Below are 15,989 nucleotides of genomic sequence, written 5' to 3' on the forward strand. Positions count from 1 at the left end.
CCTGATCTGCTCCGGCTGCTCACCATGTATTCCAGGAGCTGATGGGCCTGCCCATGCAGGGCGTGGGCCAGGACCAGCCCGGCCTGGCTGGGGCGCCGCAGGGGGGAGCGGGCAGCGAGCAGAGCCTTGTCCAAAAAGCAATTCTCCTGCTCTGGTGTAAAGAGCTGCCCAAAGACCTGGAATCAAGAGCACAGGAGGTTTCAGCTGACGGCCCAGAGCCCGGCCCCAACTCCTGGGGCTAAAACAGCTTCCTCCTCCCCCAAACTCCCTTCCAGACCCTGCACCCAGACGCTCTCCTCACCCGGCACCCCAACCCCTGCCCCAGGTCACAGCTTCCTCCTGCCCCCAAGACCCTCCTACCCCCACGAGGGCCCCAGCCAGCCCCACCCCCGAGCCCTGCCCTGCCCTGGCAGCGCGTCCTTACCTCTCCCACCCTCACGCTGTTGCTGTGAGCCAGGACCCATCTTTCTTTGTAGTAGTGTCTGCACCACAGGTCCTCTGCCTGGTGGATGTTGAGGCCTGCAAGAGACACAACAGGGTCATTCTGCTGGCAGGTCTGAGCCCTTCCCCTCCCACGGGTCCCTGCAGGCATCCCTGGGCAAATGGAGGGGCACAGGGGGCAGAAGGGGAACACAGAGGGACGCATCCCCCCTTGGGCCAGTCTGGGGGAAAAGGGCTGGGTCCCCTCCCCCCGCCGCCGGCACCCTCAGGGTGTCCCTGGGGCCCAGGTCCCGGCTGGGTTCCTTACCCCTGTGGTGCAGGAGGAGTTGATACAGGCTGTGCACCCCCTCCCGGGCCAGCCGGCTGACGTCTTCGGATGGGTCCGAAATAAAAAGGCCCAGCTGGGCCACGTGGTGACCCATCCTCGGCCAGTCGGCGGAGTTCTGAGGGGAGAGAAGAGGGGGGGTCCCTCAGCATCCTGGGGCTGCACGTCCCATGCAAACGGCCGCCGAGGCGGGTCTGAGCTCGGGGGACGGACAGAGACACCTCCCGGGGCGGGGCGGGGCGGGGCCGGCCTTGCGAGGAGACAACCCTGAGCAATGGCCCCGACTGAAGGGTCACTCCGGGGGTGGAACAAGGGGATCCACTGACGGCCACTCCCCAGTCCCCAGGCCCAGTCCCTCAAGAGCCCCCCTGAAGGGCCCAGGGTCGCCCCTCCCCGGGGAAAGGAGAACGCGGCCCATTCCCGGCCCATTCCCGGCCCATTCCCGGCCCTGCCTCTGCCTCCCGGGGACGCTCCCAGCCCCGCGCCCTGCAGCCCCAGACCCCCCGGCTCCGAGGTCACTTACGTCAAACCCCGGGAGGGTGGTGGCGACTCCCAGCAGGGCCGTGGTGCTGCCAAGGGCCCTGGCTCGCTCCTGGGGCAGGCGGGACTCCAGCCACGGGCTCAGGTGCTGGGGGGGAAAGAGGCAGGTCAGGACCCGTAGGGAGGTGCCGGTTCTGGGCAGAGCCTGGGGCTCCTCTCGGACTGTGCCCCCCCCAGCCACTGACACTGCTCCTCTCTCGGCCCCCCGAGGAAGCAGGGACAATGGCCCCGTCCCCCCCACGGGGCTCACCTCCATTATGAGCTGCAGCCGGGCGCTGTCTGGGGACTCGGCGAGGAGGCTCGCCAGTAGGGCCTGGAGGTCGTAGGGAAGGGCCCGGATGAACTGCTGCAAGACAAGGGGGAGCCCTGGGTCAGAGGGGGGTTGGGGAATCCAGGCCACCCGCTGGCTCCGGGGTGCAGCCTTGAGCAGGGTCTGAGCCGCCTCGCAGAGCAGGGAGGAGCCCAGGCTGGGCATGGAAGGGACGGGCCCCCCGGGAGAGCAACGGGAACCCTGGAGGGAAGGATCCAAACCTGCAGCTTCTTCCCGCCCTCTGCCCCCCCCCTCCTCTCCGGAGCTCCAGCCCAGCCCGGGAGCAGGGCCCGGAGGGACGTACCTGCGTGTGGATGGGCTCCTGCTGCCAGTCCCCAGACACTGTCTGTCCCACGGCCGCCGTCAGCAGGGGGCTCAGGAGCTGGGCCCGCAGGGGAGGCTGCAAGGTGCTGGCAGGAGAGAGGGGCAGAGACTGTTAATTCAGCAGCAGGAGACAGAGACTTTCCCACTCCCTGGCCAGGGGATCTGCTCTGGGGGGAGTCGGCGGGGGGGGGGGGTCGGTACCTGAGGCTGCAGGCGGCGTTGAGGCAGTCGGCCAAGACCAGCGGGGGGGCGAGTCCTCCATGATCTCCTGGGAGACCCAAGGAGACAAAGGGGCGTGTGAGGCTGGGCCCCCAAGAGACGCTCACACGGCCAGCGCCCCCACCCAGCAGGATCCAACCCCACTGCCTCCCGCTGCCCTGTAGCCCCCCTGCCCGACACAGGGCCCCTCCCAGCACCCCCCTCCCAAACCGGGACCAGCTCAATCCTTGTCCCCAGGCCGTCTCCTGCCCCTCCCTGCCCTGGTGACCAGCCTCTGAACCTCCTCATCCCTGCTCCCCAGGCGCATCCCCAGCAGCCCGCTCGGCTCCCTTCCAGCCCCCCATGGCCCGGGGAGACCCCTCCCTGTCCCGAATCCCCCTTCCTGTCCGGCACCCCAGACCTGCCCCATTTCTGTGTCCCTCCCTCCTCCAGCATCCCCACCCGCCCTCCCCATGTCCACCTCCCCCTCCGACTCCAGAACTCCTGGCCCCACCCATCCCGTTTCCAGCACCCCCACCCGCCGCCATGGCCCAGGCAGACCCCTGTCCACCCCACGTATCCCCTCCCCTCCTCCCGGCCGCCGCGACTCCCTCACCACGAGCCTGGCCACCATGGTGTCCTTGCAGTAGCGCGGCGCCAGGGTGTCCTCGCCCCTTTGGAGGGCGGCGAGGCAGGCGAGGGGGATGGCCAAGAGGAACCGCTGCAGGGCGGCTGGGCTCTGCACCCCAGAGAGAGTCTGTGAGCCTGGGGCCTGCCTGCCCCCCACGGACAGCTGCAGGGCTCAGGCCTCCCAGGAGTGGAGGTGGGAGCTGCCGGTTGTCCAAGCACCCGCACTCCCCCCCCAACTGCTGCCTCAGGCTTGTGGGGGCCCAGCTGGTGCATGACAAGAGCCCCCAGCTTGGGGGGCCCAGGTCATGCAGGAGAAGGGGCCCCAGGGGGATCCCCAGGGACAAGCCCCTCCCGGAGGGGGGGGGAACGTGCTGGGAAGGGGCCGGACAATCTCGGGTCCCCCCCGTGTGGAGAAGGTTCCTACCGTGTCCCGGGTGTGGAGCTGCTCTTCGATGTCGTAGATGGCCCCTTCCTCCACCCGGGAGTCCATCCGCTCCTGGCAGAGCTCCGCCGAGGCGCAGGGGGGCTCTGTGCGGGAGGGAAGGGACCAGGGTGACTCCAGCGGCCAGCAGGGGTCACGCGCCCCCATGTCAGGGACCCAGGGCAGGTTGGGCCCCACACGCCTCTCGCAGGGACCCATCCCCCTGCCACCCTCACATCTGCCAACGCCCTCAGCAGAGCCCCCACCAGGAACAAGAGAGCCAAGCAGCCCCCGCCTCCATCCATTGCCCTGGCTGCAGGGCAGACACTGGGGCTGCCCCCCCCGGGTACTGGGTGAGCCCCTGGGCCCAGCGTGTTCACGGCCCCTCACCTGGGTCTGAGCGGCTGCGGGAGGTGGCCCGGCTGCAGCTGGAGGCCCAGGCGCTGCTGCTGACTGAGCTGGACCCACAGCTGCAGGGGCTGGTGCGGGGAGCGACGGGCTGGGGGCTCCCGGAGACTGGCAGGTCCCCGGGGGCCGGGCAGGGCGATGCCCCCTGGTGGTAATGGGGGCTGGGCTCCTGGGGCAGGTGTTTCTCTCCACAGAGGAGGTCCAGGAGCCACCCTACCTGGCTCCCCCGCTGGGCTGGGTCCCGCCTGCCCAGCCGCCTCTGGAGCCAGGTCCGGGGGGGCCTGGCCGGTGGGCGAGTCGCCCCGAGCTGGTGGGATTCAGCTTCCCCGCCCGCGGGGACGGAGGAGCTGCTCCCCACCGGCCCTGGGGCCATCTTCAAGGCTTTCCTGAACCACAGCTGGACGCGTTTGGCCATGCTGCAAATGAGGGGAGCAAAGGGGAGCTTGGGGCGCAGCCTGAAGAGCGAAATCCAGGGGTTCCAGCTCCCCAGAGCGACTGCCCCCAGCCCCCAAATGGCCCCTTGCTTATTGGCTCGGTCTTGCACAGGCACTGCAAGGACCTGAGTCTCTTGCCCATCAACAGCCCCTGCTCGGCCAATCAGGGGATAGTCTAAGGTGTGGGGGGTGGAGCGTTCTCCCCAAAGACACCGGCATAGACTTGTTCCAGCCCCACCTCCCCAGTCCCCACAATGGGGGCTGCATCCCCCACCCCACGGCTCCTGCAAACCACCCCCCGTCCTTCAGCTAGTCTGTTGGGTCACAAGCTGGGGGGGGGGGCAGCAGGGGGAGGTCACAGGAGAGGCAAGAACAGAGCAGAAATGTGGGGGGATGGAGGAAAAGGGAAACCAACCAGGAGAAAGCCCCAGTGGCGCTAAGGACGCAGCCCAGGTGAGGAATCACCTTCTGGCCCTTGACCGAGGGCTGGGCCTGCCTGGAACCCAGCCGGCCCCGGGCGGGATCCAACCCCTGGGGGCTCTTACCTTCGTCACAAAGGTGTCGGGATGTGGAACTCACAGAACGCGAAGGAACCGTGAGGAGGAGACGCACCAGAGCTAAAGCAACCGGGGGTCTCCAAAGTCCCCTGGGCCCGCCCCCCGCTTTTATCAGCCTGAGACGTGGGTCCCTCTGTGAGGTCACCACCTCCCCACCTGCCCGTTGCCTTGAAGGGTTTGCATGTGTTCATTTTAAACAGAACGTGCTTTGGAAAGTAGCTGTGCAGAAAGACGCATGCTGTGGCTCCACCCTAGCAACAGCCTGGAAAAGGCCAAGGGGAGGGGGGTGAACTCAACATGTGGGGTGGAGAAGCACAAGCATGTGACAAACAAAGCCATATACGGAAAGGTTGAATCGGATTGGTTTAGAAGTTTGTGTTATGTAACCTGTAACCATGTGCTATAAAACAGCAAGGGGAGGGGCTCTCGGCTCGAGGGGCTCTGGCTGATTTTAGTGCCAGGGGCCTTCCCTTTGTGCACATTGAATAAAGTATTGAATTGAATTGAAGACCCTTGATTCTGCCCAGCTCCTGACTCTCTGGGAACCACAAAATCCCAACAGCCTTATGTGCTGAGGGCTGCCCAAAGCCCCTGTGAGGTCACTGCCCCCACCTCACCCTGCCAGGCAAATGTCCTGCCTCTGGCCATTGGGAAGTTGGAGCCATTCCTAGGGGTCCCTCCCCCTCCCTCACTGGGCACCCTGCAGCCAGCGGCTCCAGTAGCCCCATAGGCTGCTCCCTGCCCTACACTGCAGGCTTCTTGCACGAGAACTGTTTCACGCCGGAGTTCTTGCGCCAAAGGTCTCGTGCAAGAGCGCCTCCACCCTGCCATGGGCTTTTGCACAAGAGCGTCCATGGCAGTGTGAACGCTCTCTTGCGCAAGAAAGCTCTGCTGGCCATTTTAGCCAGAAAAGTGTCTTGCTGAAGAAGCCCCTGGTGCCCGTCCACGCTGCCTTCTTGCACAACAGCTCTTGCACAAAGGGGGCTTAGTCATCGTGGGGAGAGGAATAACTCTTGTGCAAGAAGCCCTGTTCTCTGATGCTTTACTGCAAATTTACTTGCGCAAGAACACACATAGAGTGTAGACGCGCCACAAGCTGCTGCTCAGGAACACTTGTTCTTGTGCAAAATGCCTGCCGTGCAGACGTGGCCTTGGTGTCACCCAGCACTGGACTTCCTGGCCCAGGAGCAAGAGTTAGAGCCTCCCACCCGCCCCGCTGCCTCTCACGGGTTCCTGTCCGGTCCCGGCCCTGGATTTTGCCCTAGCGCATCCCAGCGAGGCCTCTGGGCCTGCACTAGACCCATCGACACGCGGAGAATCCACCACTGCCCTGGAGCGCCTTAAAGGGCCAAACCAGGAAAACTCCTCTCCCCTCCCCAGCCCTGGGGCCCTTACAGGGGTAGACTTGCCACTGGGCACGTGCGAGAGCCAGGCCTGCCAGCAGCTGCAGACCCTCAGCCAGTGGCCACACAATGGCAGCCTGGAGCAGCCAGCTCTCCCCTGCCCAGGAGCCAGCCAGGGGCCTTAGACAGCGCGCACCCTGCTGGACTAGTGTGGAGGTCATGGACCTCATTGAGGTTTGGGGGCAGCCCCCCAACCTCCATGGTCTCCGCTCTAGGCGGAGGAACGCGGCCGTCTACAGGCGCATAGCGGCCGCCATGGCCAGGAAAGGCCACAGGCGCACCCCGGAGCAGGTGCACGTGAAGGTCAAACAGCTGCGGCAGGCGTACGCCAGGGCCACCAGGGGCGGCGCCGCAGGGGCTGCCACCTGCCCCTACTTCCCCGCCCTCGACCGACTCCTGGGGGGCGGGGCGGTCTGTGCCAGCCTGGGAGACAGCGACCTGGGGCCAGAGGGCCCCGACCTGGGCACAGCAGAGGGGCCACCACCAGCTGTCCCGGCACTGGAGTCGGCAGGGTCGTCCAGGGAGGCCATACCAGGTAAGTGCCAGCACTGTCCCCTGCCCGGGGGGGGAGGCGGGAGGGAGACCAGGGACCGCGCGCGTGGGCCATGCCTCCCACAGATCACGCAGCCACCTGTGCACATGCGAGCACATGCCCTGCCACCCAGGGGCCGTGGCCCAATAGGCACATGCGTGTGTGAAGAGACCTGACACGTTCCCGACCCCGGGGCGGGACCCTGCAGGATGCTCTCCCTTCACAGGCCCCTTCTACACAGAGTCAGGGGACATCTCCCCCCCCCCGCCCCGGCCACACTATACACGGCACAGGGGCATGGGTGCAGTCTTGGGGCAGCTCCCAATCCCGGGGAGAGCCAGACATCCTGACCATGGCCTCTGTGCAAGCACATCGGTTCTGACAGTGCAGGGCACGGGTGCCCTCCCGTCGCAGGGGCGGGCTGGGCATCGTCCACTGCGTCCCCAGGGAGAACTGACCACTTCTCTTCTTTCTCTACAGCTGCACCAGCTGCTTGTGCAGGGCGCTCCCACACCTGGCAGGAGTACTGGGACCAGCACCTGGGGGTCCTGAGAGCCCTGCACCACACCATTGAGGCCTGGACGCGGGAAGACCTGCAGCTCCGCCGGGAGCAGCTGGCTGAGGACCGAGCCATAAACGCTAACCTGCAGGCCCTGCTGCAGAGCATGCTGCTCCGCGCCGGTCCTGCACCTGCTGCCCCCCACCGCTACGGTTCCTCCTCCCACTCCTGCCCCCCTCCCACCTCTTCCTCCTCAACCTCCACACCCTCATCCTCAATGTCCACCCCCCCACCTCAACCTCTGCACCCTCCTCCCCATCTCCCCGGGGACGCCGAGGCCTCCTCCCCCGCCATGCTGGGAGGCGGTTGGCCCGGCGAGACCCCCACCCCTGAGCCCTGACCTTCTCCTTCCCCTTCTTCCCCCTTCCAGCTCCCTCCTCCCAGTTTTCCCCCTCCCCTCTCCCACCCTCTTCCTGCCCTCTCCCGCCTCCGTCTCCCCAGAGTTTCATTTCCCCTCCCCAGTTGTGTTAAATAAAGGGAGTTGTTATTTTTGAAAATACGTGTCTTTTATTTGACATCAGGAAGGGGGGGCTAGGGAAGGGTAAGTGGAAGGATGAGAGGGAGGAGTGGGGCACAAGCCCCCGGTGGGGCAGACCGGGGAGACTGTTAGCGCTCCTCAGGGTGGAAGCGCTTCCGCAGGGCCCCCTGGATCCTGACATCCCCTCGATGGTCCTCCCGGATGGCAGCCTGCAGACAGTGCAGCCAGGCTGCCAGCAACGTGTCCACGAGACGCAGCAGAGTCCCCGGGGGCAGGTCTGGTTCCATGTTGCAGCGTGCCGTGGTGTCCCGAGTGAGGGCAAGCAGAGCACTTAGCGAGGTGGACCAGCAAGCGGAGAAACCTGAGAACTGTCTGTCCAGGATGGGAGTCAGGTCCCTTTAATCACAGACCTCGGCTAGCCTGAGGCAACAGCCCCATACACTAAGTCCGACCCTGATGCCCTGCTGGCACTGGTTCCGGCCAGCCTTACCTTCAATTCAGGGTCCACTCAGTGTGGACGTGCTATTTAGAAAAATTCTATTTCGAATTAGTTTTTTTGTCTAGATGTGTTATTTCGAATGAGCATAATTCGAATTAACTAATTCGAAATAAGTGAATTCGAAATAGTGCTGTAGCGTAGACATACCCAGATTTATCTAAACTTTACCCTTCTGACACATTCTGAAGAGTCTTTTTCTTGGAGAGAGACATGTCTTCTGTCTCCCTCAGTATTCTAGAGCAAACCGGCCCAGAGACAAAGGAGGGAAACCCCCAAAATCCCTTTGTCTCAGTTTGAAATCCCTACCTGCATTTCTATTGGCTGAATGCTACCTGGCTAGGTATAGGGACATAGTTAACTCCTTAGTTCCCAGGCTGCTGGTCATCCCTCATGACCATGACAGAAGCCATAAACAGACACTTGTGTGTTAGAACGTATTGGGGTAAGACCCCCCCTGAGACCAGGAGAGAGACCACTCAGATTAAGAGGGACAAATCCCAGCCTATATGCAGAAGGGAAAAATTCAGCCTGTCCAGCCAGAGGCACATGGTATAATATTTACATGAATTATGGGCATTTTGCAGCTGTGTACAGCACCAGAGCAGGTAGGGATCTGACTCATCGCAAACAACCAAGAGCCATTGTTTGTGGGATCCGTCACCTGTGATCACAGAGAGCATGTCTGGAGAATGAAACTGAATGCTAATGGCAAGACAATTCTCTATAAAATTGACTCCAGAGCTGATGTCTCTGGCATTTCAGATGGGACTTAAAATCTACACTTTGCTAGGTCTACACTGCAAAGATAAATCGGAAAAAGAAACACCATTTGCAGTACGCAAATTGTGTATCTTTTTCCGCTTTACTGTTAAAAGAGGCTTTTCCAAAATTTGGCATGTCTACATGGTGCCATATTTTGGAAAAAAAGTCCTCTTTTGACACATCCCTCTTCCGCGTAAAACGAGGTTTACAGGGATGGCAAAAGAGCACGTCTGCTTTTTTGAATTTTTTTCTGAAAAAGCAGACGCTCCTTGGACATGGCATTGATTTCCGGGATACGCCGGTATCCCGGAAAAGTGCTGCAGCCTAGATGTAGCCCTCCAGTCCCTCCCAGAGTAGAAGTCACCTAAAACAGCTGTAACTAGCCCTGGACTTATCTGACCTGCCTGTGCGAGTTCACCACAGAAATAAGTGTTATATCAAAAAATCTTCCAGCAAGTTCTTCTGCCTTTCTCACCAGGCCCATCTTGGCTGCCACACTGCAGCTCAGAAGGTCGCTGGTTGTCTGTGGTTCTTTGATCACATTCACTCTCAATGCAAAGCTCTAGTCTTAGCCTATGGAACTCCTTACTAGGTGATATTGTAAAGACCAAAACTATAACAGGGTTCAAAAAAGAACTAGAGAAATTCATAGAGGACGGGTCTATGAGCTAGGATGGGAAGGGATGTAACACCATGCTCTGAAGTGTCCCTAGACTCTTTTTGCCAGAAGCTGGGAGTGGATAACAGGGGATGGATCACTTGATGATTGCCTGATCTGTTCATTCCCTCTGAAGCACCTGGCATTGACTCCAATGGAAAACAGAATGGATACAGGGCTAGAAGGAGCATTGCTCTGCTCTAGTATGGCCATTCTTATGTTCTTAGGACCCTGGGCTTTTGAAAGGGGATCCAGTACAACTCAACATAAGAGACAATACTGAACTATATAGCGCACAAACGTTCCCACCAGAGAGACCTTGAAGAGACTAGCTGCAGATTTAGGGAAATTCAGAGTCCTTCATTACCTGGTCACCATGGATTATTTTTCCGGGTGTATAGAGACAATGTAATTGAAAGGCACATTGCGGTGTTATCAAGACACTGAAGTGCATTTTTGCTCACTTGGTATTCCAGAGCAACCAGTGACAGACAATGGACCACAGTTCACTGCAGCAGCATTTGTCATTCCGAACAAACTGTTATCCCAAGCTCCCCACATTACCCCAAGCAAATGGAGAGGCTGAAGGAGCTGTATAGGGAGCCAAGAAAACCCGATAGCAGGAAGATCCATTCCTTGCTCTTCTCAGTTACAGAGCCACACCCATAGCAGCTGCTGAAAACAGTCCAGCACAGCTCCTGATGGGAAGACAATTCAGAATCCTAGAATCCTAGGGCTGGACAAGACCTCAGGAGTCATCGAGTCTAACCCCCTGCCCAGAGCAGGACCGACCCAACTAAATCAACCAGTCCAACTTTGGAAAAGAATTGCTCTCCAAAGGAAAGGGACCAGACACAAAGATGCCAAATAAGATAAAAAAGTTAAACCTCCAGAGCCACATGCGGCTTTTCAGAAGTTAATATGAGGCTCCTTGCATAGGTACCAAATCCAGGGCTGGAGCTACAGGTGCCAACTTTCCACTGAGCCGGAGGGTGCTCGCTGTTCAACCCCAGCTCTGCCCTAGGCCCTTTCCCCCCAGGATCCTGCCACTTCCGACTGAGCCTGTCACACCCACGCTTCTCCCCTCCAGTGTCTCCCACTGAGCGAGAGCGGATCCCAGTGGGCAGGAGGAAAAGGAGAAGGAGGCGCTGACCGGTGGGGCTGCCAGTGGGCGGGATGTGGTGAGAGCTGTTTGGGGAGCTGATCAGGGCTGGTGACATAGAACTGTAGCTCTTTGGCAATGGGCGCTGGTACATTCTGGCTCCTTCTCAGGTTTAAGCTGGACACCCCTGGGCTACACTGACATACTGTAATGGCACTAGGGGCGGGGTATTGCAAAATGGGACCCTACCCCACCCTAAGTTATCTTGGGGGGACAGGAAGCAGCCCACCCCTCACTATCCGCTACACAGAGAAGCAGGCTGGGGAAGCGGAGGGACACTAGTAACTCCAGGAGATTTCTTGCCCCAATTTACCTAGAGAGGCTACACCAGCAGGGCCTTGCCTACGGGGCCCCGAGAACACTCTGGGATTGGGCTACTGCCCTGTTACCAGCTATCCTCCCTCTTGAGGGACCTCACAGCTGCTCCTGCATCCCGAAGGCCGAACCTGAACACTGTAGACTATGGCAAAGGGGCTTCCAGATCACCTTGTCCCCTCACCACACAGCACCCCCTCCCCAGCTGCTGTCCACATGTCGGCGTCTGTGAGCTGCAGCGCTCCTGCCTGGCTACTGGACAGCTTTCCAATCAGTAACATGGGCGGGGCTATCTGGGGTTGTGCTTTTATCCACATCTGACATGTAAAGAAGAGCACACACAAAACGCCAACACAAACACAACAGATTTCTCTCTGCCTGGAACAACCTGGCAAGGGGTGAGAATTTGTTAGCAAGTTTAAGGGTGCACTAAGCAGCTGAAAGATTTTAAAACATGCTAAAGCAATCGTCACACTCTAGCTGATACCTGCATGGGAAACATACTGAATGATTGACTCTGAATGTACATGTTGCAGTGCTTTGTGCTTTGGAGGACAAGATTAAAAGTCAAAATGATCTGGGCTAACGGGAGTAACGGTCTGAAGTAAACAGGATGAAATTCAATTCAACACAGGAATAAATTGCCTAGGGAGCTAGCGTGGTTGAGGAATCTCCCTCACTGAAGACTTTTTAGAGTGGGTTAGAGAAACGCTTGTCAGGAAAGGTTTCGATAATACCTAGTCCTGCCATGTGTGCAGAGAACTGGACGAGATGCTCTCCCAAGGTCCCTTCCAGTCCTGCGTCTCTGCGGTTCTATACAAACCAACACACCTTCAGCAGTCACACTCTCTTCTCTGGGATGCTGAAATTCGGTGCTGTGGTTGCTCACCCCAGAAGGGGGTGTGCTGAGGTGATATTTCATCCACTGGGTTATGGCTTCCCTTGATGCTTTCCCACCTCTGTTGGGAGGGGGCACAGTGGAGAGCTGATCTCAGTAACACTCACTTATCTCCTGTGTCCCTTCCCCTCACTCACCTGCTCTCTCCATACCAATTATCTCAGCAGCCTCCCGCCTCTTTTCTCTTTTTGCACTAGCCTCACATCTCCCCCCCAACAGAGCCTGGTTTGGAAGGTGAATGCTGGTGATTGCCCACGCTGATGAATGCCTGGTGACTGCCCCAGCCGAGTACTCACCAGTCAGTGGGTGCTCAGCCCCTGTAGCCAAGAGTCAATGGAAAAGGAAAGAAACCGAGAAAAGAAAAACCCTTCCTCCTCTGAGCTCCGGCCTGCTGTGAGGTGGGGCTGCCTTTGTCCAGGCCGTACACGGCTAACACAGGGCCCTTCCCCAGGACAGGACCAGGCAAACCTCTGCAGAGCCAGTTGCAGTCATCTGCCTGGCTCAGGGGCTGCTGGACGCCCCCAAGGCCGGGGCAGTCACAGCTCCCTGCACGGCGGGTCTCAAGGCAGCGTGTGGGGGGATGTTTCTGGGACAGCTCAGCCCGCCCTGCTGCCCACTTGCTCCCCCTTGCGGGGTCTCTGCCTGTCTCCTGCTCCCACACAGCACGGCCCTGATCCTCCAGCCCCTGGCAACCCCGTCTCTGCTGTTGGGTTCGCTCCCTCTGCAGGGCCCTGTCCAGCTGGGCCTGTTGCTATATCACAGTGGGACCCTGGCCCCTCACCAACCCTCGGCCCACCCCCACTGACCCTGGCTCCCCCTCCGCGTCGCTGACCTTTACCTCACACCTCTCACTAACCCTCGCTACACACGCCTCACTGATCCTGGCTCACCCCCCACGAACCCTTTCCCCACCCTCCTCACTGAACCCCTCCCCTCACCCCACCTCCTGACTGGCCCGGGCCCTCCTGCCCCACTGCCTCGCCCCCATTCACTGACATATGCCCCCTCACCAACCCTCACCCGCTCTCCTCAGCACCCCATGACCCACGCCCCTCACCAAGCCTGGCCCATCCCCCCACTATTCCTGGCTACATCCGCGGGCCCCACTCTCACTGTGCTGCCTCTTTTCTGCAGCCTTGCGAGAGTCTCTGGGCTCCGCAGACCCTGCCCAGCCCGCGCACCCCGCACAGGGGCCGAGGGAAAGGTTCAGAGCCAGAGACTCCTAGGCCAAGGGGGCTGCGGGCCGCTCGTCAGCCCCGTGGGCTTGGTTTCTAGCTGTGCACAGTTGCTCGTATCTCTGTTAAAACACAGATTGTTTGCTTGCACCAGTTTACAAAGTGCCCAGCTTGCGCTGAATCCGTGACCTGTCCCGTTCCGTATTTACACTCCCCGGTTGTGTCATCTGCAAATGTTCTCAGCGACGAGCTCTGCTTTCAGCCCCAGCGACGGGGCCGGCGGGTCTGTGTGGGCCCACAGAGCGGCTGGCCAGCCCTCTGGAAATGCCAGTGGGGGCTGAGAGGGAGCTGCGATTTGGGATGGTAACGTGTCCTTGTCCCCCAGTGATGGCCAGAGCCGGAGAAGGGCTGTGTCTGGGGACAGCACGTGTCATGGCTGGTTGTGAGCACAGCAGGGCAAAAGCTCTCCCTGGCCGTGTGGTGCACAGCACCAAGCACAGCAGGGCGGGTTTGGCTGGCACAGCGCAGGCTGAGCGGGGAGCTGACTGCTCTGTAGGACCCCATCAGGGAACCCCGGGGAGGGAGAGGAACCAGTGAAGCCAAAGGACAGTGTTGGCACAAGAGCTACTGGGGATAAACTAGCCAGGAATCACGTTAGGCTGGAAATGAGAAGGGGGGTCGGGACCAGCCTCCTAACGGGGGAGGGGAGAACAGCCTCACGCGCGTGAAGATGGCGCTTGGTAAGCGTGTGACAGGGATTGTATGACGTGTCCTCCCAGCCCGATGCCCCGTGTTCCCAAAGAAACCAGCCCAGGGTGGCTGGGAAACACCTCCAGGAGTCACTGACAGACATTAAACAAAAGCTAAACTTATTGTGCTGTAAAATCGTACATGCAGCTAGATAAACCCTGGTAAGACCCTCCCCAAACCATCGCCCCCACTCTCCTGGCCCCAGCAGCAATGCACCCAGGAGTCCCGGCTCCCAGGACACAGCTATGCTGTGCCTGATGGGTGGGGATGGAGGAGAGCAGGTTGCCCACGGGGCTACTCAAAGCCAGAGCAAAGGGAAAAGGCCACTCACCCCACAGCCAGGCCAGCAGGATGGGGATCCTTGTGTACCCAGCTCCAGAGCAGGCAGCTGAACTCCTGCCACGGGGGCGTCCAGCTGGGAGCAGGCAGTGCCCAGGAAACCCCATGCCCCACAGCAGAGGTTGCGGGGCAGCGTAGCCAGGCACTAGTGCAGGCGATGGCCCTAGCGAGAGAGGCAGGCTGAGCTCGGTGTGACGGTCACAGGCTGGGAGGTGGGGGAGATGGGGCAGGCACCCAAGGGGGCAGGGTGTGTGACAGGCCTCTCATTGCTGAGACCCCTCTGTGACGGCGCGTTGGGGGTTCCCCGTCTCCTGCACCCCGAAATGGCACAAACAGACTGCACCAGCCAGTGGAATTGAGGGTGGTTTATTGCTCCTCCAGCACAGCGCAGCACAGATGTAGTCTGGTCACAGGAACTGGGCTAGGATGCCTCAGGCCCCCTTGAGATGGGGGAGACTGGGCCCCTAAACTCCAGCCCCTTCTCCTAGGCTCTCCTCCATGCCCTCCGACAGCCAGCAACCAACTCCCTAACTTCCAGCCCTGCCCCCCAGCCAAGGCAGCATTCCACCTTCCTTTGTTCCTCTCCATGGGGGGTGTCTGGCCACTGGTTTGCATAGTGACTCATCCTGTTTTGCTGGGTCGTGGTCCCCACGACAGCCAGTGGGGGTTACCCCAGAGCCAGCAGCATAGAAACCAGCCAGGTACCCCCACTACGTCACAGTTCTCCCCCCTCCGAGAGCGAACTGAGCAGGGTCACTCCGCTCGTGACCTAGGGAAGTTCGGGTCCTCTGCGTGGGAACCCGCCCTGGGGACATGGGTGCTCCCCTTGACTCGGGCCGGCCGTGGCGAGGCCCCACATGAATTGGCTTCCCTCTGTCCACTTGCCGCCCCGCTCCAGGGCGACTGGTACGGGCCTGTCCTCGGGGGTCACACCCACCCTTCCACTGGCCTTGATCTCTGGCCAGGGTCTCTCGGGCCGGGGCCATGAGCCCAGCGAGCCTTCTCTGGACAGCCAGGGCGGCTTCCACCCCCGATGCTCCATCCAGGGAGGACTTCCCCTCCCATAACTCTCTCAGCAAGCCCAGAGGGTCTATCTGGGGTAGAGACCCCCAAGCCGCTTTCCTACTGTCTTGGGCCTTCCCGCCCCTCTGGCAGGAGTCACAGGACCGGCAGTACCGCTGCACGGCTGTAAAGATTCCCGGCCAATAGAAGTGCTGGAGCAGCCTCAGCCGGGTGCTCCGGATCCCCCGGTGGCCCCCAACGGGGGAATCGTGGGCCAAATACAGCAGCTTGAGGCGATACTTTCGGGGGACGACCAGCTGCCGCTCTACCCTCCATGCCCTCGCCTTCCTGGGGGGGAGCCACTCACGGAACAAGAGCCCACGCTCCCGCAGGAATCTCTCCTGGCCACCTCTCCCCCGGGGCTGAGCTGCATGGAGGCCAGCCTGGTCCCTCAGCCTCTGCAAGGAGGGGTCTGCCTGCACCTCAGCCTGGAATTCAGCTGCTGAGGCAGGGATCGGGACCTGTCCCCCACCTCTGCCTAGGTCCGGAGTCCCAGCCTGGCTGGACCCCGTGTCCACTGGGATGGGACCCTGAGGATGCTGCCAGGAGTCCTTCCCTGGACCCACGTTGTCAGCCCCCCGCTGGCTCTGGCTCCAGGTAGTGACTAGAGCCCGCTGGGATTCATGGGGTCACTCCTCTAGGTCATTCCCCATCAGCACCTCGGTGGGCAAGTGCGGGTGCACCCCCACTTCCTTGAGGCCTTCCTTCGCCCCCCATTTCAGATGCACCCGGGCTACAGGCACCTTAAACGGGGACCCGTCTATGCCCTTCAGGGTCAGCTGCGCGTGGGGTAGTATCCGCTCCGGGGC

The 15,989-nt window shown here is 60.8% G+C and overlaps 1 protein-coding gene across 1 annotated transcript in view; it reads right to left on the reverse strand.

The window, feature by feature from the left end:
- LOC142823387 (uncharacterized) overlaps positions 1–14,393 on the reverse strand; it is a 210,140-nt gene extending 195,747 nt beyond the window's left edge. The window contains exons 1-3 of the mRNA XM_089770022.1: positions 14,111–14,393; positions 3,193–3,296; positions 2,755–2,877 (exon numbers count right to left, since the gene is read on the reverse strand). Coding sequence (XP_089626148.1) covers positions 2,755–2,877; positions 3,193–3,296; positions 14,111–14,225 — 342 coding nt within the window. The 5' untranslated portion in view covers positions 14,226–14,393. The remainder of the gene's footprint in view (positions 1–2,754; positions 2,878–3,192; positions 3,297–14,110) is intronic.
- Between the last annotated feature and the right edge of the window lie 1,596 nt (positions 14,394–15,989).

This window comes from Pelodiscus sinensis, chromosome 18 (genome assembly GCF_052426305.1).
Source record: "Pelodiscus sinensis isolate ZL-2025 chromosome 18, ASM5242630v1, whole genome shotgun sequence".
Classification (NCBI taxonomy): Eukaryota; Metazoa; Chordata; order Testudines; family Trionychidae; genus Pelodiscus; species Pelodiscus sinensis.